The 18,241-nt window shown below is 28.6% G+C and overlaps 2 protein-coding genes across 2 annotated transcripts; one reads left to right on the plus strand and one right to left on the minus strand.

Moving 5' to 3' along the window:
• Positions 1-223: 223 nt before the first annotated feature.
• Positions 224-3,063, minus strand: LOC115696237 (uncharacterized). Its single transcript, XM_030623143.2, has 7 exons — positions 2,933-3,063; positions 1,702-1,767; positions 1,507-1,556; positions 1,354-1,418; positions 734-825; positions 575-646; positions 224-491 (listed from the first exon to the last, which is right to left on the minus strand). Exons 1-7 carry the CDS (start codon positions 2,933-2,935, stop codon positions 453-455), a joined length of 387 nt encoding a protein of 128 aa, XP_030479003.1. The 5' UTR covers positions 2,936-3,063; the 3' UTR covers positions 224-452.
• Positions 3,064-15,150: 12,087 nt separating this feature from the next.
• Positions 15,151-18,143, plus strand: LOC115697674 (probable methyltransferase At1g29790). The gene is made up of 2 exons (XM_030624765.2): positions 15,151-16,677; positions 17,768-18,143. The coding sequence occupies exon 1, from the start codon at positions 15,500-15,502 to the stop codon at positions 16,652-16,654; it is 1,155 nt and encodes a 384-aa protein (XP_030480625.2). The 5' UTR covers positions 15,151-15,499; the 3' UTR covers positions 16,655-16,677; positions 17,768-18,143.
• The last annotated feature ends 98 nt before the right edge of the window (positions 18,144-18,241 follow it).

Below are 18,241 nucleotides of genomic sequence, written 5' to 3' on the forward strand. Positions count from 1 at the left end.
CATTTTAACATGATTCTATTAAAATTTCTTTGGTTTAACTAAGAAAATTGCTAAAAAGTAACACTGACACTTAATACCATCTTTGGTGTTATACAGTTATCGATGTAATTAAATATCGGATCTCGAAAATAACTTTTAAGGAATATCGCTAACCAATCGTTGAGCAACACTTATAAAAGGTGTTGGACACAACTGGTGTCCAATAACAATACTCTTCAACTAATTCATCTTTTAAAAGTTATGAAATTCATTTGAAAAAAAAATTAGGAATACATATGCTCTGGATTCGAAATATGGAAGTTTCTAGGATAACCAAAAGGAAATAGCAGAAGCATAAATACAGTCAAAATGTTTTCACAACTCACTACATAGAAATCATTTTTAGATACAAAATCAAAGCACTTCATAGTGTCAATAATAATCACACACATTATCAAGCCTGTGTTTTTTAATCAATCATCGTCCTCAAGAACACTCCGACGCCTCTGAATCTGGAAAAGAAAAGGGGATTCAAAGGAAAACTCCAAATGCTTTTCGTGAATTAATTTGCTAACATGGCGAAAAATGGACTTACTGTGACTTTGGTTTGTTTGCTTGTTTGGCTGTTGATTTGTTCCAATAGTGTTATCAGTCTTTCTTCGGAAACCTGTTAATAGAGCATTGAGCATAACTTTCTTCTGATCAAATTTACTCTTAAAGAAACGTAGATTGGATTGAAAAATGAAGACCTTACCTTTTCAGCAATTTGGCCCATTTGAGCAGCTCTCAGCAAAACATCTTCGACGCCCCTTGCTTTCTCGGGTTTCACCAGAGCGATTCGAGCAACTGCATAGACAATAATGTGTTAACAAATTAATGATACACATTGCTAAAGAATCATGTCTAATTGCCTATGCTCGCAATTGAGTTCAAGAATGGTGCTTTTTTACAAGGCCAACAATTTTCAGTCCCTTTCAATTACACCGAGCTAAATCTAGTCACCAGTACCAAGAAAGAACTACAAAATTTATAATTGCTTTTCACAAGCCAATTATGTAGCTAACAGTAAGGTACATATTACCAAGATAGATTTCACACCAAACCAAATGAACCGAGTTAATTCTAATTTTACGTTTCTTTTTGAGAAAACAAAGAACAAACAATTACCCAAAGAAAATGTGATGTCACAATTGCTAATTCAATGGAAAATTGGACGAAATGGAATTTTCTATTAGAACCAAACCAATAGAGGGACAGACTTAAATATGGAACAACCAAAACAAGCGCAGATGGAATTATCACTTAAGATGAGAAATTAAGAAAAACAAGCTTCCAAAATCATTACAACATAAAAACGTATGAATGTAAGCTTACTTCTTTCACGTGCTTCAGAAGATAAAATTTGACTAAGCATCATCTGCCTTCGTTCATCTGCCTCTCTAATTATTCACTCAAAAACATTACAATCAGACCCTAATTCTTAACAAAAGCAAAACAGTATTAAAGATAACTAGATTTAGTTAAAACCTCTTAGCATCTTCTTGTGCATTCTGCTGTTCAGGATTTGATTGATTTGCCTACTCATGAATACAGTTTAACAATGATCAGCAATGCAATTTCAGATAAACTAAAAAAGTCTCATTTTTCAGTAGAAAAACAATTTTTCTATACATTAAAAGAAAAAAAAAGGTACTCATAATAACGGAGAGCCATTAGGCTTACCATGCCATGCTGAGCCATAAGCTCCTGCATTCTTCTCTGTCTGATAGCTTCCAATTCAGGATCAGCCTAAACCAAATATAACAAAAGAGAGTTAATACACATATAAACACACATGTAGATGCACATATCCATACATACAGATGTTACGAGAGGAGAAAAACGCAAGCATGATTTCAAAACAGCGTTTCACAGCCAAGCTTTGAAAGATTTTATTTTTTCATTAATAAAAATATTTCTTCAAAAAGATTTATGAGAATCTTTCAGAATCATCCAGATGGCTAGCTTCAAACATACTCTCAAAACAGGTAGCTGCTAATTTCCCCAACATTTGATGTAACTAATCTACAAAGAACATGAATATCAAAACTTCCTTGCATATATAACTACATATGATCCAATCCAATTGAGAATTTTGTAAACTCCTAACATACATTTTTCTAATCTTGTATTGCATTTCTTTAAGTGTAACTCGATTCCTCTACCTATCAACATATAATTTTACAGGATTATCTATTTCCTCACTCTGAAGAACTCGAAATTAACTATGACAATTCTGAGTACAATTCATTTTCTTTTTGGGTTTCTTCAGCAATCAGTTGTAAAATCTAATACACACCCCCGAGTGTGTATATATATACATATAGCCAATCTTAGAGAATCCCAGTAAACGAATTTTGTAATTAAATCACCAAAGAACATGAATATCAAAACTTCCTTGCATTTATAACTACATATGATCCAATCCAATTGAGAATTTTGTAAACTCCTAACATAAACTTCTCTAATATTGTATTGCATTTCCTAACATATAATTTTCTACGATTATGAATTTCCTCACTCTGCCAAACTCAGAAATTAACTAAGAAAATTCTGATTTCTGAGTACAGTTCATTTTTGGGTTTCTTTCAACAATCATTTGTACTAAAATCTAATACACACACACCAGCGCATATAAATATATATATATATATATTTATATATATATAGCCAATCGGTTTCTCAAATCAACGAACTAGAAGTACACAGCACACTCAGTACTCAGATAATCAAACAACTTTGACGTAGAAACAGCTTATAGTTTCGAATACCATTTAGATAATCAAAAAATTAAGAACCCTAATAGTGTGTTTGGATGAAGAGAAAAAAATTAAAAAAAAAAAAAAACAGGAAAAAATATAAAATAATCATAATAATAAGAATTGGAAAAGAGGGAAAAAGAGAATGAATTTACCATTGGAAGAAGAGAGTTTGAGTTTGAGAGCTTCGATCTGGTTCGTCTTCAACAAAATACCTTTTGGTTTTCCAACGCCATAAATATTTATATTTCCACCCAAAAATAAAAATTAATCTATTTAATTAATTTGTGTTTTTTTTAGAAACTATATCATATGCTATTTTTAATTTTTTTTAATAGTGCGTTTAGAAGTAATTGTGTAATTATCAGGTAGGGTAATTATTAGGGTAGTAATTACACAGTATAGTATTTACACTATATTTTAAAATGCAAGGTGTGTTTGGATATGAGAATTGGAGAGTGTAATTTGAACCCTCAATTACTTCCAATTACACAGTTACAGTGTAATTAATGGTCAGACAAACATACCAAATTGTGTAATTACGTCTAATTACACACAAATCCAATTACATTGTGGCTTTCCAAACGTACCCTTAATTTTCAGTTTGGGTTGTTTAAGTGCTCTCTTTATGTAGGTTAGTATGTGAATTTTGGTTACAATTTAGATTACTCTTTAGTTGCTATTGAAGCTTCTATGTCGAATTTGCAAAAAAAAACTATTTTGAATTATAAAAATAAAAAAATATAAAAAATTAAAGTAGATTAATTAATTTATTATTTAATTATTTTAAAAAAAATCAATTTGTATTCCATAAAATAATAAGTACATCCTAATATATAAAAAAATTAAGTTCAAAATAATTTTTAAAAATCATTATTAATTTTTATTTTTAATTTTTTTCCCATATTATTTTATGTTAATTTTAATATTTTTTTTAAATTTTACTTTTATAATTTTTTAAAAATAATGTATAGTTTTTTTTAAAATAAAATTTCACATACTTTTTTATTTTAATTTTTTAATTATGATATTTGAAATATGATTTATTTTTGTTTGATAGATATATTTTTTAAGAATATGAATCAAAATAAAAAAAATTATAAAAAATAATATAATTAAATATATATTTTATGTAAAATAAAAATTATTAAAATAAGGTGTATTTATAAATTTTATATCAATTTGGATTTAAAATATTTTGTCCTTATAATAGATAATGAGTTATTTTTTTTTTGTTATGAAAGAGGCCCTCCTCTTTAACACTTTAACATTGCTTTTTTTTTTCTTTTTTTTCTAATCAATTAAAGTGATCGTGTTAAAAAAAAATTGTACATGGATCGTAATTACAAGTTTTGTGTAAGTTTAGCCATTACAATAGACTTGAAATCAGCAGAAATATTATGCTGATTAAAAATACAATCTGACGAAAAACAAGACTCTCTAGCAAGACAATGAGCAGCCCTATTTGCAGATCGCTTAACAAATACATGTTAATATTATTATTGATGCAATTTAGTATTGAGTCTCATATAATTTAATACAATAACTTTTAAAAAGTATCACTAACCAATCACATATATCACTGTGCCATTCGAGGTGAACATCACCTTAATTTCTCGTGACTACTATTTAGAAAAGTATATTGTATTGTTTTATTTTATAATTAGTCATCATCATTTATTAAAATCATGTTACTACAAAAGTAAAAATAAATAAATATCAAATAACAGTCTTTTTAAAGAGTGTCAAAATTTTTTATATCACTTAAAAATATAATATTGGGAAAAAAACAAAAAAATACAAAAAAGGAAAAAAAATTACAAAAATACTTTGGGCCGGCCCATTAAACATTTATACAGTCCACATGCAAATATTTACAAAAATACCACATGCACTAAGCCTTCAAATTTGTACGGAAGCGAACCATGAAGATGAAAATACGCGCTCGTTTCAAAACCGCAAAACAACCAAAATGAAACCAAAACGAGAAAAATACAACTATTAATTCTGGCAAAAACAACTGGAAAAAATACCTGCAATGATCTAAACTGAAAATGACGAAAAAAAATCGAAAACTGTGAAGAAACTGAAATTACACATTTGTTTTCTGTTTTATTCGATCAAAACAACTCCCCCTAATATCGAAATCCAGATTCATGAAATGTAGATCTGTAACAAACAGATCTGGACCTCCCACCAAATTCAAAACAATGTATGATGTGAAAATTTTTAAAAAAACCTCATGAATAATACATCTACGTTATATACAGTTACATTTTGATTTATTTTTTGTTTTGGTTGCCTTATAGTTGCATTATCGTTTTATGATAGTTTATATATTATGCAAGAATTTAATTTGATGGGGACTAAGAAATAGTAGTTATACATAGTAAGTTTTGTGCAAATAGTTGCATATTAATTTTATAGTGAAATAACATATGCCAGTAGCAAAACTATAATAAAACTACAAAACAACTGTATGCAAGTGCAAATAGTTGCCTTATAGTTGCATTATCATTTTATGATAGTTTATATATTATGCAAGAATTTAATTTGATGGGGACTAAAAAATAGTAGTTATACATAGTAAGTTTTGTGCAAATAGTTGCATATTAATTTTATAGTGAAATAACATATGCAAGTAGCAAAACTATAATAAAACTACAAAACAACTGTATACAAACTAAAATACAGGAAAAACTCTTTGAACATCAACATCCATGATAAATCTCATTGTTACCCATTGATGATATAAAAATGGACAGGAAACAACTAGATAAAAAACTTATTAAAAAAATACATATAGAAGGTGTAAAATTTCAAATATGGGAGAAAACCAAAAAAAAACCGAAAACAAACCTCGGTTCGAACATCAGCACCAACATTAGCTTTTTTCCCAGAAACGTTGACAATGAAATCTCTGCATTATTTGTTGAGCAAACATACATAAGAAGCACAATGATTTCTATACTCTTTCTGGCTTTATTCTCTACACAGTCGCTCCATATGTTATCAAGGTCCGTTTCTTCGTAAGAATATATAAGAAACTAGCTTTACAATTAAAAATTAAAAATAAGAAGAAAAGAAGAATTGTTATGTAAAAAAATTTAAAATTAAAAACTGAAATAAAATTAAAAATGAATGAAATTAAAAATAAAAAGAAAAGAAGAAAAAAAGAGAGTGAAATGATGGATTGATTGATAGAAGTCAATCCTAGACCTAAGCAACAATATATAAGAAACTAGTTTTACAATTAAAAATTAAAAATAAAAAGAAAAGAAGAATTGTTATGGAAAAAAAATTAAAAATTAAAAACTGAAAATAAAATTAAAAATAAAAAATTAAAAACTGAAATAAAATTAAAAACTAAAAATTAAAAACTGAAATAAAATTAAAAATAAAAAGAAAAGAAGAATTGTTATGGAAAAAAAAAATTAAAAATTAAAAACTGAAAATAAAATTAAAAATAAAAAATTAAAAACTGAAATAAAATTAAAAATAAAAAAATAAAAACTGAAATAAAATTAAAAATAAAAAGAAAAGAAAAAAAAAAGAGAGTGAAATGATGGATTGATTGATAGAAAATGAAAAAAGAGAGGGAAGAGAGTAGGATTTGATTGATGATGGATGGAATGATGACTAAGTGGTATTTGTGTAATAAAAGCAACTTTGTAAGTAAAAATGTAGTCATAGGCGTGTGTGAGTAATTTTGTAATAAATTGTGTAAAATGGATTTTTCATGTAAAAATTTCTATAATATTTTATTATATTTTTAAAAATCTAAATTTTTTTAAAAACCTGTTCATTACGGGTGGGTCAGGTTCAACCTGATGGACCTAACAAGTGAGTTTCTGTTTAATTTTTTTGGACAGACCGAGTTTCAGGTTGGACCCGTAACCCGCAAGCCAACTCGGCCAATTTATATATATATATATATATTAAGGGTGTATATTGGTCGGTTTGATCGGGTTGTACTATACTTTTTCTAACCCAGTATAAATGAGTTGCAAATATCTAATTGTAACCAATCTTATATATAAAATAAAAAGTTTAACCACTCAATAATTTCATTAATTTGGTCGTGTTAACCTGTCCAAACCAATTATTATTATTATTAATTTTTAGTGTTTAAATAATTAGATTTTAAAAATATATATATAGTATATATTTCAAGATTAAAATCATTATAGTCTAAATTAATATTAAAAACTTAAACATAGAATAAATATAAATTGAATAAACATTAAAGTATTATTATCTAAAAAAAATAGATTCTAAATGTTAGCTTCAATATTTAAATATAATCAAAATTATCAATTAAAAAATTCAAATTTCTAATTAAACACTATAAAGTACAAACTTTATATTGTAAAATAAGTTAAATTATTAAACATAATTTATGTAATATATTATAGACAATTTTAGTAAAAATACAAAAATTGATATATTTGTTTTATTTGAATTATTATTGATTTTTTTTGTTATTTGTATATTATTTTTTATATTGTTTTGTTGTTATTTTTATGTGATTAACTTTTTGTTTTCTTGTATGTTTATATATAATACCGTAAAAAATTTTAAAAAAGTAATCTTGAACATAAAAATGTAAAAAATTTATAAAAGTTGATGTTTTATGTAATTTTTCTTATATTTATGAAGCAGTTTGAATTATTTGTTGAGTTATTTGAATTATATTTTTTTTTGTGAGTTTATTCAATTTTGGTTGAGTTTATGTAATTTTTTTCTGGGAATTTTTTAAAAAATATTGAATTTTAGATAAAAATTTATAATTTTATTATCACACGAAAATTTTTACAAAAATATTGTATTTTTATAAAAAACACTAAAATTACAAAACAGAACAATAAAAAACAATAATGAAATAACTAAATAAAAACTCAAGATAGTATAAATAAAAAAAAATATACAATATTTAAAAAAAAATTCTGGTCTAAAATAAAAAAAAATTAAAAAATTTAAATATATATAATGTAAAAATCTTAAATTTATTGAACACTCATATATAAAAGATTATTTTTTTATTACAATTTACAAAATATAAAACATAAAAAAAATGGAAAAGTTAAAAACCTAGGTGCCGTTTGGTAACATTTTTGTTTTTTAATTTTTAAATCACAAAATGAAAGTAAAACTTTTACTTTTAAAAATTTTTCTTTTGAAAAACAAAAATGCGTTCTGTAACCACTTTTGTTTTTCAATTTTAAAAACAGAAAACAAAAGTGTGTTCTGGAAAGTTCATTTTCATTTTTCATTTTTTTATTTTATTTACGTCAGGTCTAGGTCCAGGGTTGGATTTGGGTTCAAGTCAGAGGGCGGGTTCAGCGCCAGGGCGGTGGGGGGATTTGGGTCCGGGTCATGATCGAAGTCCAAGATATTGATTAAGAAAAAAAAAACTGTTTAAAAAATATTGAAAGCGACTTTTTTTGTTTTTAAAATTTTGATTCTCAATTAAAAAATTAAAAAGTAAAAATAGTTTTACAGAACATATTTTTGAAAAATATTTTCACTTTTTCAATTTTAAAAACAAAAAACTAATAAAAAAAATGTTACCAAACGACACCCTAATTTTTACAAAGCCATCCCCGTCTGAGCTCCGACTCCGAGTACCCAACCTCACTCACCCCTCCCTTTCTCTTCTCTTCTCTTCATCTTCTCCGTTCTCAGTCGCACGGCGCACCCGCAATCAACCCCACGAGGCCCACGACACGAGCCACCCCACCCCCTTCTCTTCTCTTCTCCGTTTGCCTCTCCTTCTTCTCTTCGTCGGGTCGGAGTCCCACCAGTAGTCACCCGTTGTCGTCGTCGACCGGAGCCCGACCTTCGACTACCACCACCACAACCACACGCACTACTCAGCAACTGGTATTTTTTTAAAAAATTATTTTTAGTTTAAACAGATAGAAAATATATATATTATATGATAAAGAAAAAATAAAAATAATATATAATTATATGTACGGTTTTTTAAAAAAAAAATATATTATGTTTTTTATTTTTTTTACATGCAAATATTATTAAAATTATTAGAATTAGTAGTTAGATTAGAGTTAAATTTGTGTATTTTTTTTTGGTTAAATTCTATCTGAAATACTACATTTTTAACAGATTATGTTATTATTGGAAAGTTGTGATTATAATTTATTTTATGTGTTTGTGTGTAACAGTGGTGGCAGTTTGATACTTAATTATTTGTTGCTCGGTGTATTAAAAAATTAAAATTATTTATAAATTATTAGAGGAGTTTGAATATCTTACGTATTCATCCATAGTGAAGTAAGTTATGTGATTAACTGTACTTGTACTGAGTGAAAGTAGAAATGTATGTTAGAGGTGTTTGAATATTTTATATATTTGTTCGTAGTGAAGTAGGTTCTGTGATTAACTGTACTACAGTGATTGGTTGGATTACTATTTTTATATATTAAATATATATTGTATTGTTATTTGTTTATTTTTCAGATTTAAAAAATGGTCGATATAGAAGATACTAATGAATTTGGATCATCACCATCTGCCAATGACAACGAGAATGAAACAAGGGACAAGAAAAGGATGAAGAAATCAAGAACAAGGAAAAAATCTCCTGAAGGAAGAAAAACATCACATGTTTGGAATCACTTTGAAAAGTTATCTAAAGATGAGAATGAAACTCCTAGGTGTGAGTGCATTTACTGCGGCAATGAGTTCTCTTGTCCTACTAGCAACGAGACGACTCAATTAAACAATTACTATCGAAAATCTTGTAGGCAAAGCTCGTGTAGGAATAATGAAAGTAAGCAGAAGGTATTAAGTTTCGAGACGCTTAAAGAAGGAGAAAAAAGTTTAGTTGCAGTTGCTTACAACAAAGAAGCATGTAGAGTTATTGTGGCAAGGTATATTGCAGTTGATGAGTTGCCTTTTCGACACGTCGAGGGAGTAGGTTTTAAAGAATTTGTTCGAACCTTGCAACCTAGATTTGAAATCCCTTCTAGAATTACTATTGCAAGGGATGTTCTCAAGAATTTTTGTGAAGAAAAGGAGAAGTTGAAGAATAATTTGAAACATCAAAGGGTGTCCATCACCACTGACACATGGACATCAATTCAGAACTTGAATTATATGGTGATAATGGCACATTGGGTCGATGATGATTTCAACTATCAAAAAAGAATTATCACATTTTGTATAGTGAAAGATCACAAGGGAGATACAATTGCGAAACACATTCATGAGTCTTTGGATGAATGGGGCATTACTAAATTATTTGCAATCACAATTGACAATGCTTCTTCGACTGATGTTGTTATTCGTAGCTTGCGACAGAAGTACAGTGAAATGGCCAATGGTCTCATATTAAATGGGAAATTTTTACACATGAGATGTTGTGCTCACATCATCAATTTGATTGTTGTTGAAAGTCTAAAAGAAAATAGTCATTCAATTTTAGCTATAAGAAATGCCGTGAGATATGTGAGGTCTTCCCCTGCCAGGTTGAAAATGTTTAAAGAGCAAGTTGAGAAGGCTAATATTGAATGCAAGGGACTCTTGAAATTAGATGTCCCAACAAGGTAGAATTCTACTTTTCTTATGCTTAAGACTGCTTTAAAATTCAAGGATGCTTTCAAGAGTTTGTTGAAAGATTTGAACTACAGGGCTTATTTTGATGAGGTTGACAAAGATGGAAACAAGAAAGACGGGCCGCCTATTGAATTAGATTGGGAGAATGCAAAGGTCTTTGTACAATTCTTGGGAGCTTTCCACGAAGTCATTGTGAAGTTTAGTGACTCAATATATGTCACTTCAAATAAGTATTTCATTACGATTAGTGGAATACAACAACATTTATATAAGTTGTCTCTTGCAGAAAACGAAGACCTATTAGTGAGCATGGCTAAGAACATGAAGGAGAAGTATGATAAGTATTGGAAAAGTATTGATAAATGTAACGAAGTATTCTTGATTGCCTTAGTACTAGATCCAAGATACAAGTTGAATTATTTCAACTATTACTTCCGTAAATTGCATGGCCCAATCAAGTCCAAGTTGATGGTGAATAAGATTGAAATGACTCTTAGAACATTGTTTGAGGTGTATGGTGGTGGGAATGAGCAATCACAATTACAACTATCAGTTCCACTGAGCCAAGGTCAAGACACTAGTACTACTACTACAAATGCATCAGATTTTTTCTCATTTCTTTGGGATGACATTCAAGATGAGTTTGAGCAAGAAAGGATCAAGCAAAATGGTGAAATGACAAAAAATGAATTGGATAAGTACTTTTCTGATGATACTGAACCTTTTAAAATGGGTCAGCTTGACCACTTTGATATACTGAAATGGTGGTGTGTAAATTCATCCAAATACCCGACCTTGTCAAAAATTGCTCGTGACGTCTTAGCTGTTCCAGCTTCTACAGTTGCTTCTGAGGCGGCTTTCTCCATTGGAAGGCGTATTTTAGATCCTTTTAAGAGCTCATTGAATCCGACATATGTGGAAGCTTTGATATGTCTGAAAAATTGGTGGAGCCAATCTCATCAACCTATCATTGTTCGTGAATATGAGGATGAAGAAGAAGGTCTACCGACAATAGCGGACCTTGCAATTGGTATGATTATGATATACTTTATAATTTTATATTTTATGTAGATTGCAATTATTAAATTTAATTTAATCATATTAATATTTGTATTAATAGCTTTGTTATTGAAAATATAGATGATACTACTACTACCACCGCTACTGCTACACCCACTACCTCAGGCGATTTCTAGTTCATCAATGCAGTCAACATCAGTTAGAAGATCTTTATAGTAAGTAATAAGTGTTGATTAAGTAAATATTTTTAATTTCATATGTAAATATTTTTTTTAAAACATATTATCTTAAGATTTTATTTCTTTGATTGTTAATTAAGAAAGATTCAGAACTTTGGAGTATGGATGATGCAATGACAGAAAAAGAGAGTAACCAAAGCCAAGTCATCTAACAACTTTCAAGTTTCAACTTTAGGAACCCAAGCCATTATGTAATATCTTTATCTTTATATATATAACGTGTATGTAACAGAATTTTTAGTTTAACGTTTTATTCTTCTTTTTGCAAAAGTTAATGCCAAGTTAACCCCTCCGCTAACTCTAAAAAATATACATAAACAATGAATACTTATTAAAACCTAATCTCGTTCTCATCTTAATTTCTATCTCTCATTCACGATATTCAATTTTATTCTAATAGCGATTGTGCATTATTTTTTCTCTTTCCATGCGATTCTCAAGAGAATTTACTTAGGTTTTTGGGTTTGATTGAATTTGATAAATCTATTCAGAAACTCAAACTTTTTATTGGAGATTATGAAATCTTTTTAATTTCATGGCTATGTATCAATTGCCCTTCATTGTTATTTATATTTGTTTTAAAATTAACAATATGTCTATAATAATTATCTCCATTAATTTTTTCATCATCTCTATACTCAATTTATAAAACTCAGTCCTAAATTTATTTTCATTTTCATCTCAATCTTAACACTTTTCACTATTTATGGATCTTAAACCAATTAATTTTTTTTTTCTTTCGATTCGTTGAAAAACGAGTTACCTCATCGATCACTGCCATCTTCTTCTCGTCGAACGCCCGCCTCATCAAGATTTTCAAGTCTTTGAAACAATAGCATTGAATATCATCAAGTATAGTTTTGTTCATTAGTCTCTAATTAATTCATGGATATTGTAGCCAACATATTAGTTTCAGTTATAGATTTTAATTGTATATATTTTATAGAGTAATTTGTGGCATAATTAATTTTAGTTGCAGATAAATATCTAAGTTTAATTTTTGACAGTAATAATAATCAAGTTATATTTCCGGAACCTTCATAAGTATTTGCTATTAAATTAAGTGTCAAGTCAATGACCACGTGCAATTCCTGATTAGTTTAGATTATTATTTTTTTTTATTTTTTTATTTATAAAATAATTTAAATAAATGGTTTTCTTAGCTATACTAAGTTTAAGAGAAGGTGTTAGATAAGCTTAAGTTAGTTAGGCCTTTTATTTTATTTTAAATTAAAACTATACAAAAAGTATTCTACTTTATTTTAAAACTAGAAAAAATATTTTCCTATCAAAAATTAATTTTATATTTTCATTTGAAACTTTGTATTAAATATTTTTTAATATCACAATCTTCATTTAATTAAATTATAGATAATTAATGAAAAATACAATAAAAATAATTTATTAAATTATTTAAATAAAATCAAACATATATATAATTAAGTATACGTCACCTTACTTTTGACTAGTTTATTTATTTTATAAATACTTATATGGATATTGAATTTATAAATATATATTTTTTTTTGAAAATTAGCGCTCATTAATAAAATAAATTTGGATCTCATGGTTATTATAAATAATGTTAGCTAGAATAATTGACACTTCAACCATACCAGTTAAATTTTAGGTATACACTCATTTAGTGACATTGTGAGCCGTAAAATTACAAAATTTAAGAATAAAAGAAAAATTACAACTCAAAAAATAATTAGAGAGTCTATTACACTGCAGTATATAGTTATCAATACTCCAGACGAAGCAAGTCCCTTGCAAAGCCTTGATATCTTAGAGTTGCTCTCAATTAAAATAAAATAGTCCTTCCATTCAGCTGCTGTCTCTAGAGCCAGCTGGCAAACTGCAACTTCATCAATAAGAGGATCGTAGAAAGCGAGCATGTTGGTAGCAACTCTAGTAGGAAGAGGAGTGAATAAAGAGGAGCCATGAGCATTTTTTGGTTTAGACATTATGGATATTGAGTATGCAATAATATGAATATAATATGTACTATGTATGAGTTATGGAGTATGGATTATGGGTATGGAGTAGGGGTGTGCATTAAGTCATCTAATTCAATTATAACCAATTGATTTAATGCTAACCGATTCAATTAGATTGGATATCTAATCATAATTGGATTAAATCGGATGTAAATTTTAAAAATCCAATCAGATCGGATTAGTTGTTGGATAGGACGTCCAATCCAATAGATAACCGAACCGATCCAATTATTATCTAATTATATTTATACATTTTTAAAATACATTTATAATTTTATATATTTAATATATTTTTTAAAATAATATATCAATTGATTTAATATATATTTAATACATGAGATTAACGAAAAAAATATTAAATCTAAAATATTATTTTTATCTTTCTAAACGCTAATAAAATTGTCAATGCACATTGAATAAGTTTTATTTTTTTGCGATTTTATTATGGGATTATGAAAATTAAGTTAGACTAGATTAATATTTATTATGTATGTTGGATTATTAAATTTTAAATTATGTTTCTCATATATATATATATATATTAATAAAATCAACTTAAATGGTAGCTAAAATAGATTGGATGGATCCAATTCAATTCAATAAAAGTCAGTTAGTGCATCCAATGGTTGAAACTGATCCAATTCAATACATCTACTGGATCGGATCAAATCGGATGACTCAATTCGATTAGATTAGATCGCATGGCAAAATCCAATATCCAATAAATAATTAGATTGGATCAGTTGTGTCAAAATTCATTAAATGTGATCCAATAAACACATGTAGTATAGACTTTAAATTTTTATTCACATTTTATTTTGAGACTCTTTAGTTTTTATTATCACGAACATGAAGTTTAATGAATAATTTTTGGTAATTATTTAAACTCATGAATTCGGTCAATTCGTCCGTTACTATTTTTTAAACTCGAAATTCAGCCAATTCGTCTGATGTTCAATCTTAATTTTTAGCACTTTTTATTTTAAAATGCTCTAATTAATAGTAACACTGTAAAAATTATTAAAATAATATTATATTATTTATTAATATATATTAAATAATTACATTTTTTTACTTTATGACAAAATAATAATAAAAAAGAAAAAAGAGAAGATATAAAAAAAAATATTATAATTAAGTATTCTTTTTCATTTTAATGGTAAGTATTTATTAAAAGATGCCAAAAATAAATTCATATCATCAAATATTCTTAAAAGCATTTTTATTTGAGATGTTCTTAGTGAGAAGAAGGATACATATGAGTTCTTTTAGATAAAAAAGATTGCTTTTTTTTTTTTTAATTTTAAAAGGAATATGAACAAAGAGTTTGATACCAAAAAAACACTCAATTATAAGAAAGTGTAACTAATATGTGTGGAAGCACAAAAAAACAAAAAAAAAATTGAGATGGAACAAGATGAAAGGAGCTTTTAATAATGATTTAAACAAGTCATTTGTATGAAAAAATAATTACTTTTTATTAAAAAAAAAAAAAAAATTGCAAGTAGGCCCTTTTCCCACATGCTATTACAATTTCTTTCTTTTTTTGAAGAGATTCTATTTACATAATTTAATTAATTTATTTCCCCAATTTGCATATTTTAAATTCAATTTCTCAGATTTACAATTAAAACAAAATAAAAAAACATCGGATCCCGACAAAAATCTAAATTAAGTTTTTTTTTTTCTTTCTAAAACACAAGTATTAAACAAGTAGAGCCCACCTAAGTTTTTGTTTCATGATCAAGTGGCCACAAATTCCCAAGTGAAGAAATCTTGAATCTCAAAACTTCAACTTACCCACATCAGATTTCACCTCATTCTCCTCAAATCTCAAAGCTTTTTCGAGTTTAGACTCAAAAAGCACCGATCTTTGAGGAGAAGAATGAAAATGGGTTTCACAATGGGTCTGAATCTTCTTCTTCTCTTAGCTATGGTGGCCACAAACATACTCTCACTTTACCATCTCTCTTCCAACATTCAACAACCGAATAATCTCAACCCTTCATCAAACCCAACTCAAAATCAAGTCCCTGATTACCTAATTCACCAACTTCAAACCATACGCGCCACCATAAACCACCTCACGCGCCACCACAATCACCACCCCGAACAACAACACTCAAAACCCACTTCAATGCCTTCAGATCTCATTCTCTACTCTCAACTTTCTCCTATAGCTTCATCTTGTCATAACAACCCAGAACTACTCTTTACTTACATGAATTACACTCCTTTCACTCTCTGTCCACTTGGATCGGATGATGTTGTTGAGGCCCTAATCTTACGTGGTTGTCACCCACTTCCACGCCGCCGTTGTTTCTCTAAAACCCCACAAAAACCCTCTTCATCTTCACTCCCTCATAACCCTTTTCCACCTAAGCTTTTAGATGAAGTTGTTATGTGGAAAAAGTACTCTTCTTGTAAGAGTTTTGATTGTTTGAGTAAGCTAAATCCCAACATGGGTTTTGATATGAACAATGAAGTTTCAAACTTTTTGAGTTATAAGTCTGAATTAGACCTTCCTGTGCCTCAACTTCTTCAGATTGCTAAGGCTGCTAATTCAGTCATTAGACTTGGTCTTGACATTGGTGGTGGAACAGGTACATTTGCAGCTAGAATGAAACTTCATAACATAACTGTTTTAACCACTACATTGAATGTTGTTGCTCCTTACACTGAGGCTGTGGCATTGAGAGGTTTAGTGCCTCTTCATGTGCCTTTGCAGCAACGGTTTCCGATTTTCGATGGGGTTGTGGATATTGTGAGGTGTGGTAGAGCTATTAACAGGTGGATTCCTTCTGCAACACTTGAATTCTTGTTGTTTGATGTTGATAGAGTGTTGAGGAGTGGAGGGTATTTGTGGTTGGATCATTTCTTTAGTAAAAGTGTGGATCTTGATAAGGTTTATGCACCATTGATTGGGAAATTGGGTTATAGGAAAGTTAAATGGGCTACTGCTAGTAAGACTGATTCATCTGGTTTGAAGAATGGTGAGGTTTACTTGACTGCTCTGCTTCAAAAGCCAATACCAAAATGAGATTTTTTACTTCTTTTTTTGAGGTAATGAGCTTTATATCTATCTGTATATATATATCTATATCTATATCATTTACTGTTTTGATTAGTTTCCATATGAATTTTAGTTGGTGGGGTTGGTGGTGTAGCTATAATTTCAGTTATTTAAAGTAGATCAATGAGTTTATGATACTCAAAACTCAGATCTTTCTGAGTTACTAGTTAGGTTGTTTAGATGGTTTTAATGTTGGCCTTTTTTGTATTTTGAACTCAATTGATGTATCATTTGAGATCCAAAGATCATACATTTTAGGAAGTAAAATCTTGAAGAGAGTATATCATAATATGTTGATCCAATTCATAGTGATGGCTTTGTATGAGAATTTATTAGTTTTGGTGTTTGAATAGATAGTGATATCAGATTTGGTAAGCAATAAAAGATCTGATTTATTGCCCCAGCTCATAAAAATTTCATCTTTATTTTTGGGTGATATGTTCTTTATAGTTTCCCCTCATTTGTTGGGATCTTCTTAGAGTTTTTGAAAACAAAAATGAAGCAAAAACCACTTATAGTTTAGTTTATGCACTTCCAAAATTTGAGCACTGATAATATTATGCATCGCTGAAAAAAACGAGCTCCTACCCAAGAGGGGTAGCTCAAATGGTTAGACACGTGGTTTGCTCTGAACAAGTTCTTAGGTTCGAGTCTCTCCTGGGTGCCTACATAGCAATTTCTATGGTTTCCTGATCCCAAAATATTATGTACCACTAAAAAACCGAGCTCCTACCCAAGAGGGGTAGCTCAAATGGTCAGGCACGTGGTTTGCTCCCAATAAGTTTTGAGGTTCGAGTCCCTCCTGAGTACCTACATAGCAATTTTTATAAATTCCTGATCCTGAAATATTGTAGGGTTTGGTAGGAATCTTAGTTTCGAAAAAAGAAAAACCGAGCTCCTTGTTGAACCTCAGATCTTGAGAAAGCAAATCTCGGATCTACTAACTTTTTGACCAATAACATATTCATAATCATAATTAAATCAACAACATCTCAACAATGAACATGGCCCTACATTATTTTTAGATAATGATCTTACTTAATCCATTTTCTTGATCTTAAACTTTTTTTTTATTTGCAGGAAGACTTTATAGAAAGGATTACTTCTGTTCAAGATTTAAAGACTTGTCTTTTCTCACTTTGAGAAGATGGATATAATAAGGCTTTGAAAATGGAGTAAGAAAGAAAACATATTTATTTCCATTGAAGGTGGGTTATATTATACTTTTTCTAATTGGTTTATTAAGATTAGGGGGCAAAATTTGTGGAATAGTAGATGAACATAGTTGGGATAAAAGGTGAATTTGTAAATCCACCAAAAGATCCAATTGAAGAAACAAAGAAAGAAAGAAGTGATAATCTTTTGTTGGCATCTTGAATGTTTTGTAAGATAAAGTTATTATTCCTTTAATTTTTTTTTTAGAAATAAAATATTGTGAAAAAAAGTTAAGCTTTAATTTGAGACAGTTCTTAGCAAGAAAATGGTGAAAGTTGTATGTGAGGTTATTATTTTATTTCATTGCAAAAGCTTTGAGTCCATGTTAGAAAAGTTTAG

Source organism: Cannabis sativa, chromosome 7 (genome assembly GCF_029168945.1).
Source record: "Cannabis sativa cultivar Pink pepper isolate KNU-18-1 chromosome 7, ASM2916894v1, whole genome shotgun sequence".
Classification (NCBI taxonomy): domain Eukaryota; kingdom Viridiplantae; phylum Streptophyta; class Magnoliopsida; order Rosales; family Cannabaceae; genus Cannabis; species Cannabis sativa.

Bases quoted from the DNA above. Each gene is read 5' to 3' on its own strand.
- LOC115696237 (XM_030623143.2), bottom strand. The intron at 647-733 runs GTAAGGTCTTCA...CTCTATTAACAG, and splicing joins TGGGCCAAATTGCTGAAAAG to GTTTCCGAAGAAAGACTGAT. The intron at 492-574 runs GTAAGTCCATTT...TTTCTTTTCCAG, and splicing joins GCAAACAAACCAAAGTCACA to ATTCAGAGGCGTCGGAGTGT.
- LOC115697674 (XM_030624765.2), top strand. From the start codon at position 15,500: ATGAAAATGGGTTTCACAATGGGTCTGAATCTTCTTCTTCTCTTAGCT.